The 15,918-nt window shown below is 40.4% G+C and overlaps 3 protein-coding genes across 4 annotated transcripts; all 3 read right to left on the bottom strand.

The window, feature by feature from the left end:
* Nucleotides 1-381: 381 nt before the first annotated feature.
* Nucleotides 382-3,686, bottom strand: faslg (Fas ligand (TNF superfamily, member 6)). The gene is made up of 4 exons (XM_077584658.1): nt 3,143-3,686; nt 2,038-2,092; nt 1,890-1,961; nt 382-1,556 (listed from the first exon to the last, which is right to left on the bottom strand). The coding sequence occupies exons 1-4, from the start codon at nt 3,392-3,394 to the stop codon at nt 1,126-1,128; spliced, it is 810 nt and encodes a 269-aa protein (XP_077440784.1). The 5' UTR covers nt 3,395-3,686; the 3' UTR covers nt 382-1,125.
* Nucleotides 3,687-4,319: 633 nt separating this feature from the next.
* On the bottom strand, nt 4,320-7,744 carry LOC144062878 (uncharacterized). 2 transcript variants are annotated; one of them, XM_077584661.1, is made up of 6 exons: nt 7,612-7,744; nt 7,370-7,410; nt 7,220-7,294; nt 6,958-7,150; nt 6,091-6,335; nt 4,320-4,525 (listed from the first exon to the last, which is right to left on the bottom strand). In XM_077584661.1, the coding sequence occupies exons 1-6, from the start codon at nt 7,676-7,678 to the stop codon at nt 4,502-4,504; spliced, it is 645 nt and encodes a 214-aa protein (XP_077440787.1). In that variant the 5' UTR covers nt 7,679-7,744; the 3' UTR covers nt 4,320-4,501. The 2 variants fall into 2 exon arrangements, with proteins under 2 accessions (XP_077440787.1, XP_077440786.1); XM_077584660.1 differs by lacking the exon at nt 4,320-4,525 and having other exon boundaries at nt 4,933-6,335.
* Nucleotides 7,745-9,953: 2,209 nt separating this feature from the next.
* jun (Jun proto-oncogene, AP-1 transcription factor subunit) lies at nt 9,954-11,886 on the bottom strand. The gene is made up of 2 exons (XM_077584762.1): nt 10,973-11,886; nt 9,954-10,867 (listed from the first exon to the last, which is right to left on the bottom strand). Exons 1-2 carry the CDS (start codon nt 11,508-11,510, stop codon nt 10,542-10,544), a joined length of 864 nt encoding a protein of 287 aa, XP_077440888.1. The 5' UTR covers nt 11,511-11,886; the 3' UTR covers nt 9,954-10,541.
* Nucleotides 11,887-15,918: the final 4,032 nt, after the last annotated feature.

Below are 15,918 nucleotides of genomic sequence, written 5' to 3' on the forward strand. Positions count from 1 at the left end.
GACAGTTAGGTATTTTGATTTTGTTTCAAAATCAGTTAAAAAAATAATCTACAAAGTATGGAAAAAAATATAAAATGAGAAACAATTTCTCATGTGAAATCAATTTAGAAAATATACATTTTCAACGTTTATTATTATTGTTATAATCAATATGATTATTTATTTTTAAAAATTGTAGGGGGAATTCAATTAAAAAAAAACGTAATTTATTTTAAAAGTATTTGAGTTGTGAGAATTATGGATTATAAAGGTTTGTTTACAAAATGTGAAAAATAAATCTGCAAAAATTACTTACGTGTTTAAAAAAGTGAAGCTTTTTATAGTTGTTCCCTCTTCATTAATGTATGTCATGCATCTAAAAGAGTAGATAGTTTTACTCTGTTAAATTTTTATAGAGGGCTTTATTTATGTGTGAGAGTATTGTACAACATGTAAAACCACTTTTTGAAATGGTTAGGAAAAAATATTTAAAACAAAAATTAAACATAGGAAAAAGCGAACCTTTTTTTTCATAATAAGGTTTTACAATGGCAACAGATGAGTTGCTTGACTGATTCTGATGTTAAAAGGGACTGCAGAGTTTTGCGGGCAGAGTGCAAAGAACGCTGCTGCTGTGGCTTAACTTGCTTCCACCGCACGCTCAAGACCCTCATGACGATATTAGCACAGGAAGGAAGTGCCTTCGTCTTCTTCGCCTCGCTTTAGCCTGCAATGCAAACTAAATGAAAAACAACAATGTGGATTAATAAACATTTGTGTCATCATTCCAAAAAAGTTTTTCAAAAGTTTCAAAGAAGATTTTCTAAAAAGTGGAAATATTGTACTTTATTATACGGTGGCATGCTGTAGCATATCACTTAAATATTTTTAACAATAATTTATGTCAAAACTGGAATGAAGCCTGGGAGGAAAAATGCTCCCCCCCACCCACCCCCCTTGCTTTAAGACATGAAAAATAGTACACAGTCTGGAAAAAGTTGTGTTCAAGGGCTAAACGCGTTTAATAAATATAATGCTACTCAGATCACATTAGTGTTAATGGTCTCTTTGGCATCAATGGGGGGGATCTTTCTCCACTGTGACACATGATGACATCACTCATATCGTGTCCTTGAAGCGACCCAATCAGATCTTGTAGAGACCGAAGAAGTTGCCGTGATTGGAGTGACTGAGATATTGGGGGTGCGACACATTGACCAGGACCCTGTCGTTCCGGTGGAGCCTCAGGGCCGACGCCAGGTAACTATCGGCGGTCCAGGCGTGACGCTCCTTCAGCTCGCTCCGCCAAGAGCAGAACCCGGCCCGGTGGGCCTCCATCAGGGCCGTGTCCGGGGCCGACGGCGACCTCACGAACACCGTGTGGATGAAGGAGGACGTGGGTGAGCATTGCTTGAAGATGAGCTCCACCCGCGAGTAGATGTGGTAGAGTCCGCTCCGGTTGACGCGCAAGGCCCCGTCCTCCACCTGGTAGGTCACGCCGCCGCCAGTGAACGCCGCACCGACGCGTGGCTCCCAGCGTAGCGTTTTGTGGACGACAATGTGCTTTTCAATTCGTCCTGTGACAAAATTAGCCTGATATGACTATCATGTTTGATACACATCTATCTATCTATATACTTACAGTATATAAAATAATATGAATAAATATATATGTCATTCATTAATGGAAAACACATTTGCACCACTTTTTTACAAAATGTGAAAGAATTGTACAAAATTTGAATTATCGGAAATAAAATTTTTGTAAAATGTAAAATCATTTATTAAAAAAAATGTGAAAAAAATAAAATTAAATAAAAACATTTTTTTTACACTTCTGAATTTTTTTCTTTAAATTACAAAATGTTTTTTTCAAATACTATATTCTGAAATCGGAATAAAATGTTTACCTATGACATGTGCTGCAGTCTTTTCTTCCCTCTCACTTTTGTCCTCTCTTTTCCTTCCAACTTCCTCCAACCCTTGAAAGCGCCACATTGCATCATCACTTCACAGATGTGGGAACATTGCGGTGAATGCTTTGACATCACTACTTACCGATTTGCTTCTCAGTTCTGCTCAACACCTGCCCTTGCTTGAGCTCACGTGCCATCTGAGAGAAATAAACGTGATGAATACCACAAAGTCATTTTCTTTGAATTAAAGGGACAGAACATCCTGTCTGTCTGGCGAACTGACCACACGTTCAACATCACAGCTTTAAGGTCACAGGAAAGCAAAATATATTTGTTTCATTTAAAAGTGAGTGGATCAATGAAGGGTGAGAAAGCCTGACGGGTCACCAAAACGGTGCCCCGATTTCTCTGATAAAAAAGGAGAAACATAAGAAAGGGGGAGGGGGAAAAACAGCCCCAAATTATGTTCCTGTAAGAGATGTGCAACAGTGACTAGAATACTTGCACATGTAGGTGGGTCGAGGGGTCTCAGGCCTCTGGGGGACATTTCGGTGCAGATGTACAGAGCCCACCCAAAAATTTAAAAAATGGAATTGCAATGTGAAAAAGTCAAAATGGCTAAAAAAGACGAACCAAAAAAAAAGTACAGAACATGACAAATTGAACAAAATTCTGAATAAATTACAGAATGTGAAGTGCCGTTGTGGTCACGAGTTAACAGTAAGAAATTGAAACAAAAAATACAAAATTTCAAACATTTTTTTTTTTTTTTTTTACAATGGGGAAAATGTTTTTTAAAAAAGTGTTAAAACTGCCAAGTTAATTTTTTTAAATAAATTTGTAAAATGTACAAAAAACATGAAATGTGAAAAAAGAATCACAAAGAGTGTTCTTTTTCTTCTTTTTTTTAACAAAAAAAAAACATTCAGATAATTTGCTATACAAGTATTTACAAGATACAAGCGTGGTCACGGAACAAATTGAACAGCTGTACTTCCTTGACACCAATTGCTTTCCTCCTATTAGCCAGGGATTTGGCACTATCTCGTGCATTTCAGAGAGCACCTAAACTGTGAACGAGTTACTTTTTCAACAAATAGCTGAGCATAGCTTCCACAGAGAAAAATGTCAATACGACCAGGGACAAAATTACTCGTTTCCTCACATAACATTTGTGGTATTGAGAATGAAACCTGCTGTGAATTTTGCACTTCAAGTTGTGGAGAAAATACTAAAATGCTCCTTACCTTCCTTACGTCCCTCAGCTCCGTCTGCATGTTGTACATCAGGTAGCCGCCAAAGCCGAGTGCCGTAAACACCAGCAGGAACAGGACCAGGACCACGGTGGTGAGCGTGGGGATGAAACCGGTGCAGCCGCCACTTCCGCCCACCCTACGACCCCTTTGGGGCCAGTTGGGTTGCAGTGCCGGGTGCTGCCGCTGGTCAACTCCATCCACGAAGAACACTTGTTGGAAGGGATAACTCTGGTCACAGCTCATGATGCTGCTGCGAACGCAAGACTTATGTATAGTAAATATATGTCGTCTTACAAGCAACACCACCACCCACAAAGTCCTCCCCCTTGTAAGTTATAAGCATGTCATCACTGCTTTATCACCTCGCGTTTTGAACCTCAAGGCATGAGTCACCGGCCTACTTCTAAAGACTTTTTATCCAGGTTTGTGGTCAAGAAGTGGGGTGAAAAGCAATGATAAAAGTTAAAAAATATTTTCTAAATGCGGGGGGAGTACAAAATGCCAAAAATGTAAAAAAAAAATTAAAAAAAAATTAAAAAGTTGACATTTTTACAATTTTTTCTGTGATATGAACTACAAAATGCGACCAAAAGTACACAACGTGTTGTTTTTTTCCTAAATGAAATGTCAATAAAATTGTGAAATATGAAACAATATTATAAAATGGAATGGAAGCCTGACAGTTCACCAAATTGGCGCCTGGATTTTTCAGATTAAAAAGCAAAACCGAAGGAAGCGGGAAAAAATACCCCAAGTAAAAATGCGATTTTGGTTTTTAAACTCAAAAATCAATACAATTTTTACCCCCCCAAAAAATCCAAAATGTGCATCTAAATAATTGATCAAATCTGAATAATTATTCAAAATATTTTTCCCTAAATGTCAAATAATTTGCTTTTATATAACACAGTATTTCTAAATACCCATTTTTTTTTAAGTCAAATGAATTGCAAAATATGAAACAATTTACCATAATGTGAAACAATTCCACAAAATGTGAAAAAGTAAATGGCCAATTTGACAAAATTTATAATAATTTGAAAAATATTGACTTATACAAAAAGTAACATAAAAAAGGCAAATCATAAAATGTGAGGCTTTGCAACAATATATATATATATATATATATATATACACACAAAATTTTAACATATTTTTACACAAAATGAGGGGGGAAAAGTGACAGGTGAAAAATGTACAAAATATAGGAAAAACAAATTATTTTTTAATTGACAGCTATTATTTTGAATATTTTTTCAAAGGTTCACATTGCAGCTTGTTGGTATAACAGCTGATTGATGGCAAGTTGATGACTTGCAAAATCAAATGCTGCACCCACATGAAAGGGTTTCATGTCTTTTGTAGAGAGGCAGCCTGTGAGACAAAAATGGAAGACTTGGTGTGGGACATACGGAAATACTAGAGTCACCTTTTAAAAATATATATATATTTTACATTTTTCATGTTTTCAATCCTTTTTTTTTTTTTTGGTATAGTACAGAGGCGTACCAGGTACAAATATAAAGAATATTAGCTAAGGGAAAAAAAAGTCCACTCTTTAAACAAATACAGTGCAATTCAACCACTGACTAACAACATGTTTTAGGATGGAATGAAGTGCACCAGCCAAGGACCACGAGAAGCCCGCAGGCCAGCCAGTTCCATACATTTCAAAGAAATTAATAATCATGAAAAAATACAAAATAATAATAATAATAATAATATATATATATATATATATATATATATATATATATATAGGTTGTTAATTATAATTACTATCGTGCATTCCTATTAAAAAGTAAATATAAATACGGTACTTTTTGTCCAAAAATGTTTTTTATAAAAAACACGTAATTATTATTATTTTTTTACTTTTTATTTTTTTTAATGTGACGTTTCTTTATAACATGAAACAATTATTCAATTATTTGTACTTTAACTTGTGTGCAAATCATAACAAAATCATTGCATCGTATTACAAAAAAGGTGGCACGCTGAAAAGTTGACAAGCATTCAAGCGGCATGCAAGGACCGTGAGAATGCTGACAAAGCCCTACTTTCAAGAAAACTCTAGACTTCCTCTGCACATTGTGGTCTTCGAGCCCCCTTGTCAACTTGTTTCCTGGGACTCCCTGCAGTTTTCTCACACAGTCTTTGCATTGTACATCCCTACATGCGTGGCTCGCTACTCGCTCAGGTGAGAGGCTATGGTTAGCCATTCGAACCCCTGCGAGCGCTGAGAAGTGCTGTGTGGCTTCATGAGTAGATGGGAGCCAATGAATCATTGCAAATTACAGACGCTTGTGGTCACGTTCGCAAGAAAACTCTGACGCGGAAAAGCTTCTGACATGTTTTTTCCCCCCCACGCTGATCAAAAAAACAGTGTATGGAAAATTATGCAAATGGGACATAATAGTGTGCAGACCCTCACCAAGATCTTGTGAAATGTATACATTTCAAGTAAAGTCAAATAAAGATAACTGAATAAAGGCCTTTAGTACACCACTTAGACGCTTAGTTTTTTTTTTTTTTACTTTACAACAGGACATTAAAAGTATCTCTCTTGATATCTAAATAGGCATATGAATGCCGAACCATGAATACGTGGGGGAGTCCACTATACGCAATTACAGTAAGATTTGAAATGCAGTCTCAACAAACGCATACAAATGTCCAAAATTTACAAGCTGTTAATCAGTCCAAAGATGGGTAATAATAAAGTGTTTTTTGTGTTCTTCCACCTATCAAAAAAAAAAAGGAAGAAAAGGAAAAAGCAAACATCTCTGCTTAGGTAATTGGCTGTAAAATCATGTGTCTGACTCCTCCCCAGAAGAAGAGTAACATTCCAGACCAAGCACATGACCCGGGGAGGATTTCCCAGCTGTCCTTTGATCCGACGCTTCCGCGGCTTCTTTTTGTCCGACGACAGAACTCACCTGTGGCGCCATGTTACCAAGGTTGGGCAAGGAACGCTGAAGCATCCTCGCTAGGTTCTGCGTTTGAGAGACACTCTGGTGATCGGACGCTCCTCTGAACGCCGCGGTGACCATCGCCAGGCGCGTATGATCGAAAGCGAGGGGCTGATCTTGGTCTTTGGAGGCCACGTCTGTCGTCGGAATGGAAATGGGCAAAATGCTCTCCGGGTGGCTGAACCCTGCACTTGAGGCTTTTGACTTCTTCACTGCGGAAAGGAACAAAAAGAAGCTCAACGACAGTAATCCAAAATGGGGACCCAACCCTGCTGCAATCTAAAAGGAATTAACACACCCTGAAACTATAGTCGCTTTTTTGATTGTTTTGTTGCTTACGTTGTCAAAGAACACAATATTCTGTGGGTCTTGAAATATCCATCAAAATGCTCTAAAATGGCTGCCAATATATAACTCTGCTTTAAAAAAAAAAAGGCTAGCAGTGACTAAAATGTTGATTTATGTAATCTAAACATGTTCTAAAACGTTTCAAGGTACGGACCAATTTAGCACAAATCCCAGTGAAAAAGAACTGTCTTTATGGCTACTACTGCCACAAGATGGCGCCAAAAGTCTTTTAAAGAGACGATATTTAAAGACACATCTATAAACAATAATAAAGGGGCTCAATTAGTCTTTTTGCTATTTGTTTTACTAATCACAGGGCTCACTTTTTAAGAATAATGTAAGGTAAGTGTTTTGGGGGATATAGTTGGGTTCAAATTAATGAAGGCAAGTCTAAAAAGCGTTGCAAAAGTCAGGGCTTGATCCTGCACCCTGCAAATTGTGTGGGTTCACTGAACTAACAACATTGTTTTGAATGTGTGCACTGACCAATGCTCATCGTAGACTCTTGCATGTCTCCTCTCCTTTTACAATAAGCCCTCGGAGTCCAAGGTTTGTGCTTGCAGGTGGGGTCAAGCACTCGTATCTTGGTCAAAAAAGAATTGTACTCCCGTTCCAAGGCCTCCATCTTCAGCTGGAACTCTGCTATCTTCCTCTCAGGGTAATGTGCAAGTTGGGATTGCTTAGAGGGGGAAACAAACAAAATGGCAGATATTCTTACATTGAAAATATCAACAAGTAATTACTGTACCTGCAAATAATACTCCATGTCTTTTTTGATGCTGGGGATCCACTTTTTTATGGACGATGCCGAGTTAAGTGTACACTAGGGAGGGACATTTTGGGGAAAAAATTAGCATCAACATTATTAAGTCAAACTCTCAAAACAACGGTTCATTACCAGCTTGGGTCTGCGCTCCTGCACATCTTTTAGTCGACCCTCTGTAATGAAAATGGCGGGATTTAAGTCCAAATTTGTTATAGAGCCAACAAGATATTAAGCCAAAAGGTGATTGTGGGTCATTTTTCTCATTGAAGTTGGCCGATCGAACGTAGCGCACCAAACAGGTGAAGCTAGCGGGCCGCCAAATGTCAAGTAAATTACAGGCTCTCTATATTTTGTTAAGTTACTAACTGTGTTACCTTCTCTCTCTTTCTGTAGCCAAAGTCTGTTTAATCGTCCTTGTTGTTTCTCTTCGTTTCGAGCCATTTTCGATAACAGACGTGTGAAATCAATGAGGACGCAATGCGGAAGTAAACAATGGCACGTGATGTGGACGTCATGTGACGCCGTCCTCTCGCTGTACTATCGCGAGAACTGCCGTACTAGTCACGAAGTGTCAATTTTCTGATATTTTACGTGCGTAAAATGTATCATTAATACATCTGACACATGTAATAATACAACTACATTTAATATAATTTTAAAAGATTAATCTGTGCATAATTATTTGGCAAAAGTGCCATGTTGTCGATTAGTAACTTGTCTACTTCTGACAAAGTTTTGGTAACTGAGACATTTTAACGTCAACATTAATTGTTTTTGTTAAATTATTGCATACAATTCAATGCGACAATGAATGCCATACAATCAAAACAAATACGCACGACGTGAGAAAATACAATATCTGTTCGTTGGAAAAAAGATGATTGTGTCTTTTGAGACTTGGTGGGGGGTTGCGTTCCTTAAATTTACATGTTTTGTTATGAATCTACTCCTTTGACATACGTCTCGGGATTTACCGTATCCAGAGGAGATTACTCGAGAGGAGTCACTTCTCGTAAAACACGCCCTCTTTGTCGTGACGTCCATCTTCCGAGCGACCCCTCACCATATATGGTAAGGCAAGGACACCGTTTTCCGGAATGATGTCATCTAGTCCCACGTTTCAGCAATCGGATCAGGATAATAATTAGGCAGCCAGATAAGAAAAAAAACGTTGAAATGTGGGCAAATTGCAAGCGTAGTGGTATTTTATTTCAATTTATGATTACGGAAAAACAATCCTGTAATTGTTTGGTTTAATCTAATGTTTCTAGTCATATTTGTTTAAATCATCCTAATTTCATTTGTTTACACCAGGAGTGCCCAAACTTTTGATCTAAAGTGTCACATTTGAAATTTTAAAAAGGGCAAGTGAGCCACGTCTTTCGTAGATGAGGTTTTTAAAAGAGAGCTCGGAACTGTATAGAAATAAAAATACTATAGGTATTTGTTTTATTTATTATTAAATTGTACATGATAAGTATAAATATGCAGATGTATATGATAATACAGACACATTACTTATGTTAGAGGACTTTTGATAATGTAAATGCATGGATGGCTGAATTAAAGAAAACAAATAATGGTTATAGAAACACAAAGCAAAATGGAAATATTTTTTATTGATGAATGAAAGGTTGGTTGTTGTGTACAATATTGAAATCCATGGAAAGTAATGTTCTATAATGCTGTATACAGAATTATGTGAACATGTGAAGACAGACATAAAGGGAGTTGTCTTACTGGGACAGTGTCGTCCCCTAGCGTTTCATTGTGCACACTGTTCATACGTGTACACTTTTTAGGACTAATGGGCAGCTCTTTTATACTTAGATAATCAAAGAAGGTGTGGCAGACAAGAGTTTATACTGTAGTTTAATATGATTTGAAATAAGTCATCAAATGGTGGTTGATAAAACAGACTGTCACTTAACTTTTTCCTTGTTGACAGTGCTATATAAAATAATGTTATTGGCAAATTTAGTGTAGCATAATTGAATCTATTTCACAAGTGGTTACTTTTTCTTTGTTGACACTGTACTATAACTTTATTTACACATTAGATGTTATATATGTGCATCCTATCTACTCAAAAAAGAAACAAAATACAATTGTCTCATCTTTTCTTGTTGACAATGTTCTATAACTTTATTGACAAATGAAGTGTACAACATTAATATTTGAGCTAAAGTGAATTATTAGTATGTTAATGTGCTGACATGCGTTTTCCTTTGACAATGTCCAATAACTTTATTGACACGTTGAGTGTAAGTCAACTTTTAGCGCCTTAATAATAGTTTCTGATCTTCAGTGTTGTATTCTACTTCAAATTGACAAATTATGTATTTTTATTCGGTTTCATGTGTAGGGTTTTCTGTATTTGCATAACAGGGAGGAAGTATGGTACTATGGAATGTAGTGTAATACCATGAAGGTTAATCAGTTACTTTCCACTTTTGTCAAATACATGAGAGTCCACAGGTTTCATGACCCAACCTGCCCCCCCAAAAAATTTGGATGTTTTTCCCGCCCTACTCTCATTATGTGAAGTTTAATTTAGACACCGTCATCCACATAAGCCGGCTCTATAGGCTTGATCGATACTTACACTAATGGAATTTAACTAGCAGGTACTACACCTGGCAGCTCTTGCAACATGTTACAACATGCCTTATTGTTGTGACACACCCACACCAAGAAAACAGGGAGAGACCATGGATTCATTTTAGACAGTTTATTTTCTTCTTAAATATTGATGAGTTTTAAACATAAAAAAAATTATACTTATTACAAATGGTAAACATAAGTACTCCGAGTTGATCTTATATACATAGCAATGAGTGAAACCCCATTAAACAAAGTCAATCTTGAATTTTCTTTCTAACTTCTTACAATAAAGAAAAAAGTTGTGTTACAACTCAAGAAGTGAGACAATGTGTCCCCCCTGCCCAGAACTTGTGTCCAGATGCTTAGGAGCTGGTCCAATAATGATGATGAGCTGCAGCAAGAAAACAAGTCATTGCAGGGTCATATCAAGTTAGCTCTAATACTGAATGTATTCTCCACTGAGCCACGAAAAGCAAGAAAAAAGTAGTTTTGTCCAGTTTGGCAACACAAACAGAAAGGACTTCTGTTTTATTGCCACGTCCAGAGCAGCCCTCTCCGGACTGACCTCATGGCACTGGGGTACTTTTTTTTTTGCACAGCCCTTCGGTCCTTCCTGCCGCTGTGGCGCCGCGTCATCCCAAACCAGATGCAGGACTTCTGAGTTCAACTTAAAAGTCTGGTTTTCTCCTCGTTTACCGGCTCAGAAGGTCTGGAGTTGCTGCGTCAACATGAGCTGACAGCCGCTGTTGACGTGGTTCATCACCTTCTGCTTGAGTTGCGCCACCTGTTCCCGTAGCATGTTGGCCGTGGACGCTAGTTCAGAGTTCTGCGACTTGAGGTTCTTCACTTTATCCTCCAGCCGCGAGATGCGCTCCAGCTTCCTCTTGCGGCACTTGGAGGCGGCGATACGGTTGCGCATGCGCTTCCGCTCGGCCTTGATGCGCTCCTGGCTCTCCATGTTGATGGGGGACAGCGGAGGCGTCTCGCCCGGCATCTCGGGCACCGTTTGCGGCTCCTCCTTGAGCACTGTGAGCATCGCGAGATGGGAGGAGGAAGTGGATGAAGAGGAGGAGGATGGCTGTGTGTAAAGCGGGAAGGACGTGCTTGGGGCCGTGGAGGTGTAGCTCTGACCTGTCGTGGTGTAACTTGGGACCGATGTGGTGTAACTCGGAGACGACACGGTGCTGATAGCTGGCTGGAACGTGTTTAGATCCTCATAAACCGGCGATTCAGCGCGCATGGTGCCGCTGTACACGGCCACCCCGGCTACGGAACCCACAGGCGGCGGCGCCGACGGGACGCTCACACCGGGCATGTGCTGGTGGTGGAGTTCGGCCAGGGCTCGCACGAAGCCCTCGGCGAAGCCCTCCTGCTCATCGGTGACGTTCTTGGGGCACAGGAACTGTGTCGGCGTCGGCGTGGTGGTGATCAGCCCGTTGCTCGACTGGATGATGAGCCGCTCCAGCTCCGGGGAGGCCAGCTTCAGCAAGCCCACGTCCGGAGAGGTGAGCAAATCGCCGGCTCTCGCTCGGAAGTGAGGCTTCAGGCTACCGGCGGGGTCGGACAGGTTCAGCGTCATGTTGTGCTTGAGCGCCTTGGAGCCGCTGTATCCGTAGCCGGCACCGTTGAGAGAGTCGTCGTAGAAAGTAGTTTCCATCTTCGTATACATAGAAGTGAAACCGAAAAAGACAAATAAACGACTTCCTGGTTACCAGCTGACGTCCAAAAAAGTCCCGGCGAAAGTTTTCAACACGCACTTTCGACACACCGACGACTCGTAGTGTTGTCGTTTCAGTCAAGTTCTGAGAAATATATCCAGCTCTTTCAGTAAAGAATCCGGTTGGAGTGTTTGTCCAACTTTCCCCGGATTGTCGATGTGTTGGTGCTTCCCCTGCTCTGTCGTGTATATACTCTGACTTCTACAAGCGTGGAGGCAAACCTTATGCCGCCGCTGCTTCTCCGAAAATAGCCATGATGTCACGAGAGGGCTCTCCCATTGGCTGGAGGGCGTGTCCCAGGGCGGGACCACCCCGCGTTGCCGAGGCGACCCACACCCCACTAGCCTAAGACGATTCTGAAACTCGCGGTGCATTGTGGGATGAGGTAATGCCGTGGAAGAGCGCCTGCGCGGTGCATTGTGGGATGACGTATTGTTTTTGAATATCTGGTTACCCGCTCTCGACTGTCAGTGGCGGGACGGCCTGGGTTGGTGCGGGAGTAGATTAGTCTTCCCATTTTTTGCTTTTAAAACTTGCCAACTCTTTTTGCAAGTACACTTATGTGTTTCTAAAGTTGTTTAAAACCGGTTTGACTTTTGGACAGTTTCTTTTCTCTTCCCTGACACTCTTTTTGACAGTACATATATATGGACAATTCCAAGTTACGTCACAATTTAAAATGGCGGTTTTACTCGATGAAAGGAAGCTCCCCGCTCATTAAAAAGCATTGGACTTTGGATTGTTGTAATTTGATTTGTGAGGTTTATTTTCATCTCATAACAAAATGCCTGGTTTGCATGCTGGTTACAGGCAAAAGCAATACAATACGTCATTTGTTTTCACTTTGTAAAGTAAGCTTTGCATTGCAGAAATATTTTTTACGACATTATGTGCGTTATGTGACTATATTTTTATGTAAATTGTGGATGAAGACAAGTCACAAAAAAACTGTCACCACACGCACATTTGTTTTCAGATACACAATTTATGCTTTAAGAAAAATTCTCAACATAAGTAATTGGGTTGTTGTGAAACTCTTCTTCATTTGTGTCTGCATGACTATTATACTGCCCCAAGTGGCAAAGTCATGCACATCAAGCGGAGCACAATATCTGTGAAATGAAGCATGAAATCTTCATGGGAAAACAGGTTGAATTCTTAACGTTCTATTGAATTATGTCATCACTGTATGTTTTACATACAAGTACAATTGTGCAGTCTTACTTTCTTACTAAAAACACAACCGAAAATATTTTTAACGTATTTGGGAAGTTGAAATGGATTGATAGCATTTCCATTCATTTCAATTTGGCAAGATGTGATGGACTTAAAGCCCAGAGAAACCAACATCCTGTGGGATTGCTTTGTCTCACGAGAGCATTTGATCAGGCTCACTCTGCAAAAAGACAAAAAGCCACAAAACAATAGGCACTAAAATATTTTTTTGACCATTAAGATATAAGATATTTTTTCATCAATTTATTGTCACTCCTGGTCGGGAAAGATTCTCCGCCCAGGTCAAGTCCAAGAAGCCACGTACATTTGAGTTTAGGAGTAATAAAGTCCTAGATAAATGCCCCTGCCCATAAAGTGCAAGTACATTTTCTATTATCCATGTCAGAGTGTGTAATTAGTGTAGTGCAGTCCATTGTCCCCCTGGCCCTTTGTCAGAAATCAGTTCTGGTTTAATGGCGGGAGGTTAACTCGTCCACTCCATCTGTCTGGGTCATCTTACCGGTCGCTATCTTCAGCGCGCCACATCTAAATATGTCCTCCCCCACCACCTTGCTCGACGAGTAAATCAGTCCCCTGGCGCTGGCTGGCTCCGTAAGAAGGATGAACCGGATCGTAAAAATATGGCACTGCCGTCTGATTTTTTTATTATTTTTTTTATTTTTACGGCTGTTAATGTGGTCTTTACACGCCGCTGTACAATGTCACACTTTGGCGATCAATAAAGTCGGGTATAGTCTAATAATGGGGTTGGATTATTCCCGCCTCCACGGTTTTCATTGTTTGTTGTTTGGTTAGTTGGTTGGCAGAGGTAAAAAGCTTCAATGAATTTTGAGTGTCCGTCGTTAAGCAATCATCAAGTCGGACGCACTTCCGTCATTGTCGATCCGTCAATATTTCAGCCAAACTGGAATCCGTCATTCCTCGACTGATCAGCAAAATGAGCATCCGTCAATGTTTACGTCATTCAAAGTGGGCATCCGTCAATTGTTTTTTTTGAAACTGTGACTTGAGACTTAAAGGTTAAGACTCGAGACCTACTTTCGACTTTTTGCTCGTACGTGACGAACTCCCACCTCCGAAATGAGGACAAGACGTTAGTGCTCTTTGTTCTCGTGGCGCATCCTTAAATATTAATCCCCGCTTCTCCTCATTCATCTATTCATGACTTCTTCACATATGAAATGATTATGAGCGAATCATGGCGTCATGTGGTGCCCCCGTATACACCGGCGAGCTATGATGTCATTTTGGACTTTATTATATTAACTTGCATGGCAATAGTCAGCCGTTGGTCAATTCTCTCGCACGCTTTCAAGCGGCGTTTAAGGCGGGAGGCCTTAAACGCTTCAAGATGGCCGCCATGTTTAAAGTTTCACTTCCAACATGGGTAGTATGCCAAAGACGTTTTACTGCGAGGACGTGCGTGGGTAAAATTAGCTCGGGGGAGTCCGACAGTATATATATATATATATATTTTTTAGGCTTACATACATCCATCCATCCATCCATTTTCTTGACCGCTTTTCCTCACAAGGGTCACGGGGGGTGCTGGAGCCTATCCCAGCTGGCTTCGGGCAGTAGGCGGGGTACACCCTGAACTGGTTGCCAGCCAATCGCAGGGCACACAGAGACAAACAACCATACTCACAATGGCCTACATACAGTAAGTGCAAAAATAGGTTAATCGCGGTTGAAATTCAACCACTGCTGAGTGTGTTCTCTACTTTTGAAATAAGTGAACAAGAAAAAGCCATAAGAAAAAAAATATGGTTACTGGCTTTAGAAGCGTATTTCACCCCAAATGTGGGTTGAATTCTGAATTGGACAATCTCAGGGAAAGTTTTGTTGTCTTGTGAAAGTGTAGCCAAGTTTGAATTAAGTAGAATCTGAATTAAGCAGAAAATTCCACCAGGTTTTTCGCAAGGGGGCGGCCATTTTGTGACTCGCTGTCGACTCAAAATGACATCACAGTGATTCTGAATTGGACAATCTCAGGGAAAGTTTTGTTGTCTTGTGAAAGTGTAGCCATTGTAAAATTGGAAGTTTGAATTGAAAGTAGAATCTGAATTAAGCAGAAAATTCCACCTGTTTTTCGCAGAGGGCGGCCATTTTGTGACTCGCTGTCGACTCAAAATGACATCACAGTGATTCTGAATTGGATTCTGAATTGGACAATCTCAGGGAAAGTTTTGTTGTCTTGTGAAAGTGTAGCCAAGTTTGAATTAAGCAGAAATTTCCACCTGTTTTTCGCAGATGGCGGCCATTTTGTGACTCGCTGTCGACTCAAAATGACATCACAGTGCCTTGGGACTCGGGTAACGACCTCATGGCTCACCTGTTTACTGTGTGTGACGTTCGCAAGCAATCAGCTACAACGAAAAATCAAGTGTAGTATGTGCCACTTGGGGTTGCAGTTTTTTTTTTCATTTTTAAAGTTTAAAACTTTTAATGGGAGGTGAATTCACCGGTACTGGACAGGGGGGTATTCTGTATTTTCAAAATTCCCCAGAAACTTCCTGAAACATTTTCACCCTTCTGCAACTCTACTGCTGCTTATGATATTAGCTAATGCTATTCTGTGCATCCACACAAAACTCAGTGCAGCTCTGCTTACCGTTTGGCTTTGTTGCGATGGTGTTACTTTTCCAGCCATTGTCATTTTTTTTACTCTATAAGTGGAAAAAAAATCTTTTTGTGAGATTTTATTTTAAGGCCATATTGCTCAGCCCTTCTCCTTTCTGTGGCCACTGGTTCACCCGGTCACCATAGCAACACACATACACACACGGTGAGAGAAAGCGACGAGCATCTGAGATTTCAGCGGCGAGAACTTTTTAAAAACAATACGAGCCGGCCCACAGCCTGTTTCCATCACGGGGGAAATCCGGCTGCCCTGACAGCCGCTGATAGGAGTAAGATGAGAGGGAGAGGAATGAGGGAGAAAAAAACGGAGGAGAGAGATAAGAGAAAGACAAAGTGTGTGTGTTGGGAGAGTGTGTGTGTGTGGGGGGGGGGTAACGCGAAGGACAATACAGAGGGGAAAGTCATCATCGGGATGGAGGGAGGCAAGGAGAGTGCAGGGAGGGGGCGAGCGAGGGAGGGTCAGGCTGAAAAAGTGAGTCG

Source organism: Vanacampus margaritifer, chromosome 13, assembly GCF_051991255.1.
Source record: "Vanacampus margaritifer isolate UIUO_Vmar chromosome 13, RoL_Vmar_1.0, whole genome shotgun sequence".
NCBI classification, from domain to species: Eukaryota; Metazoa; Chordata; class Actinopteri; order Syngnathiformes; family Syngnathidae; genus Vanacampus; species Vanacampus margaritifer.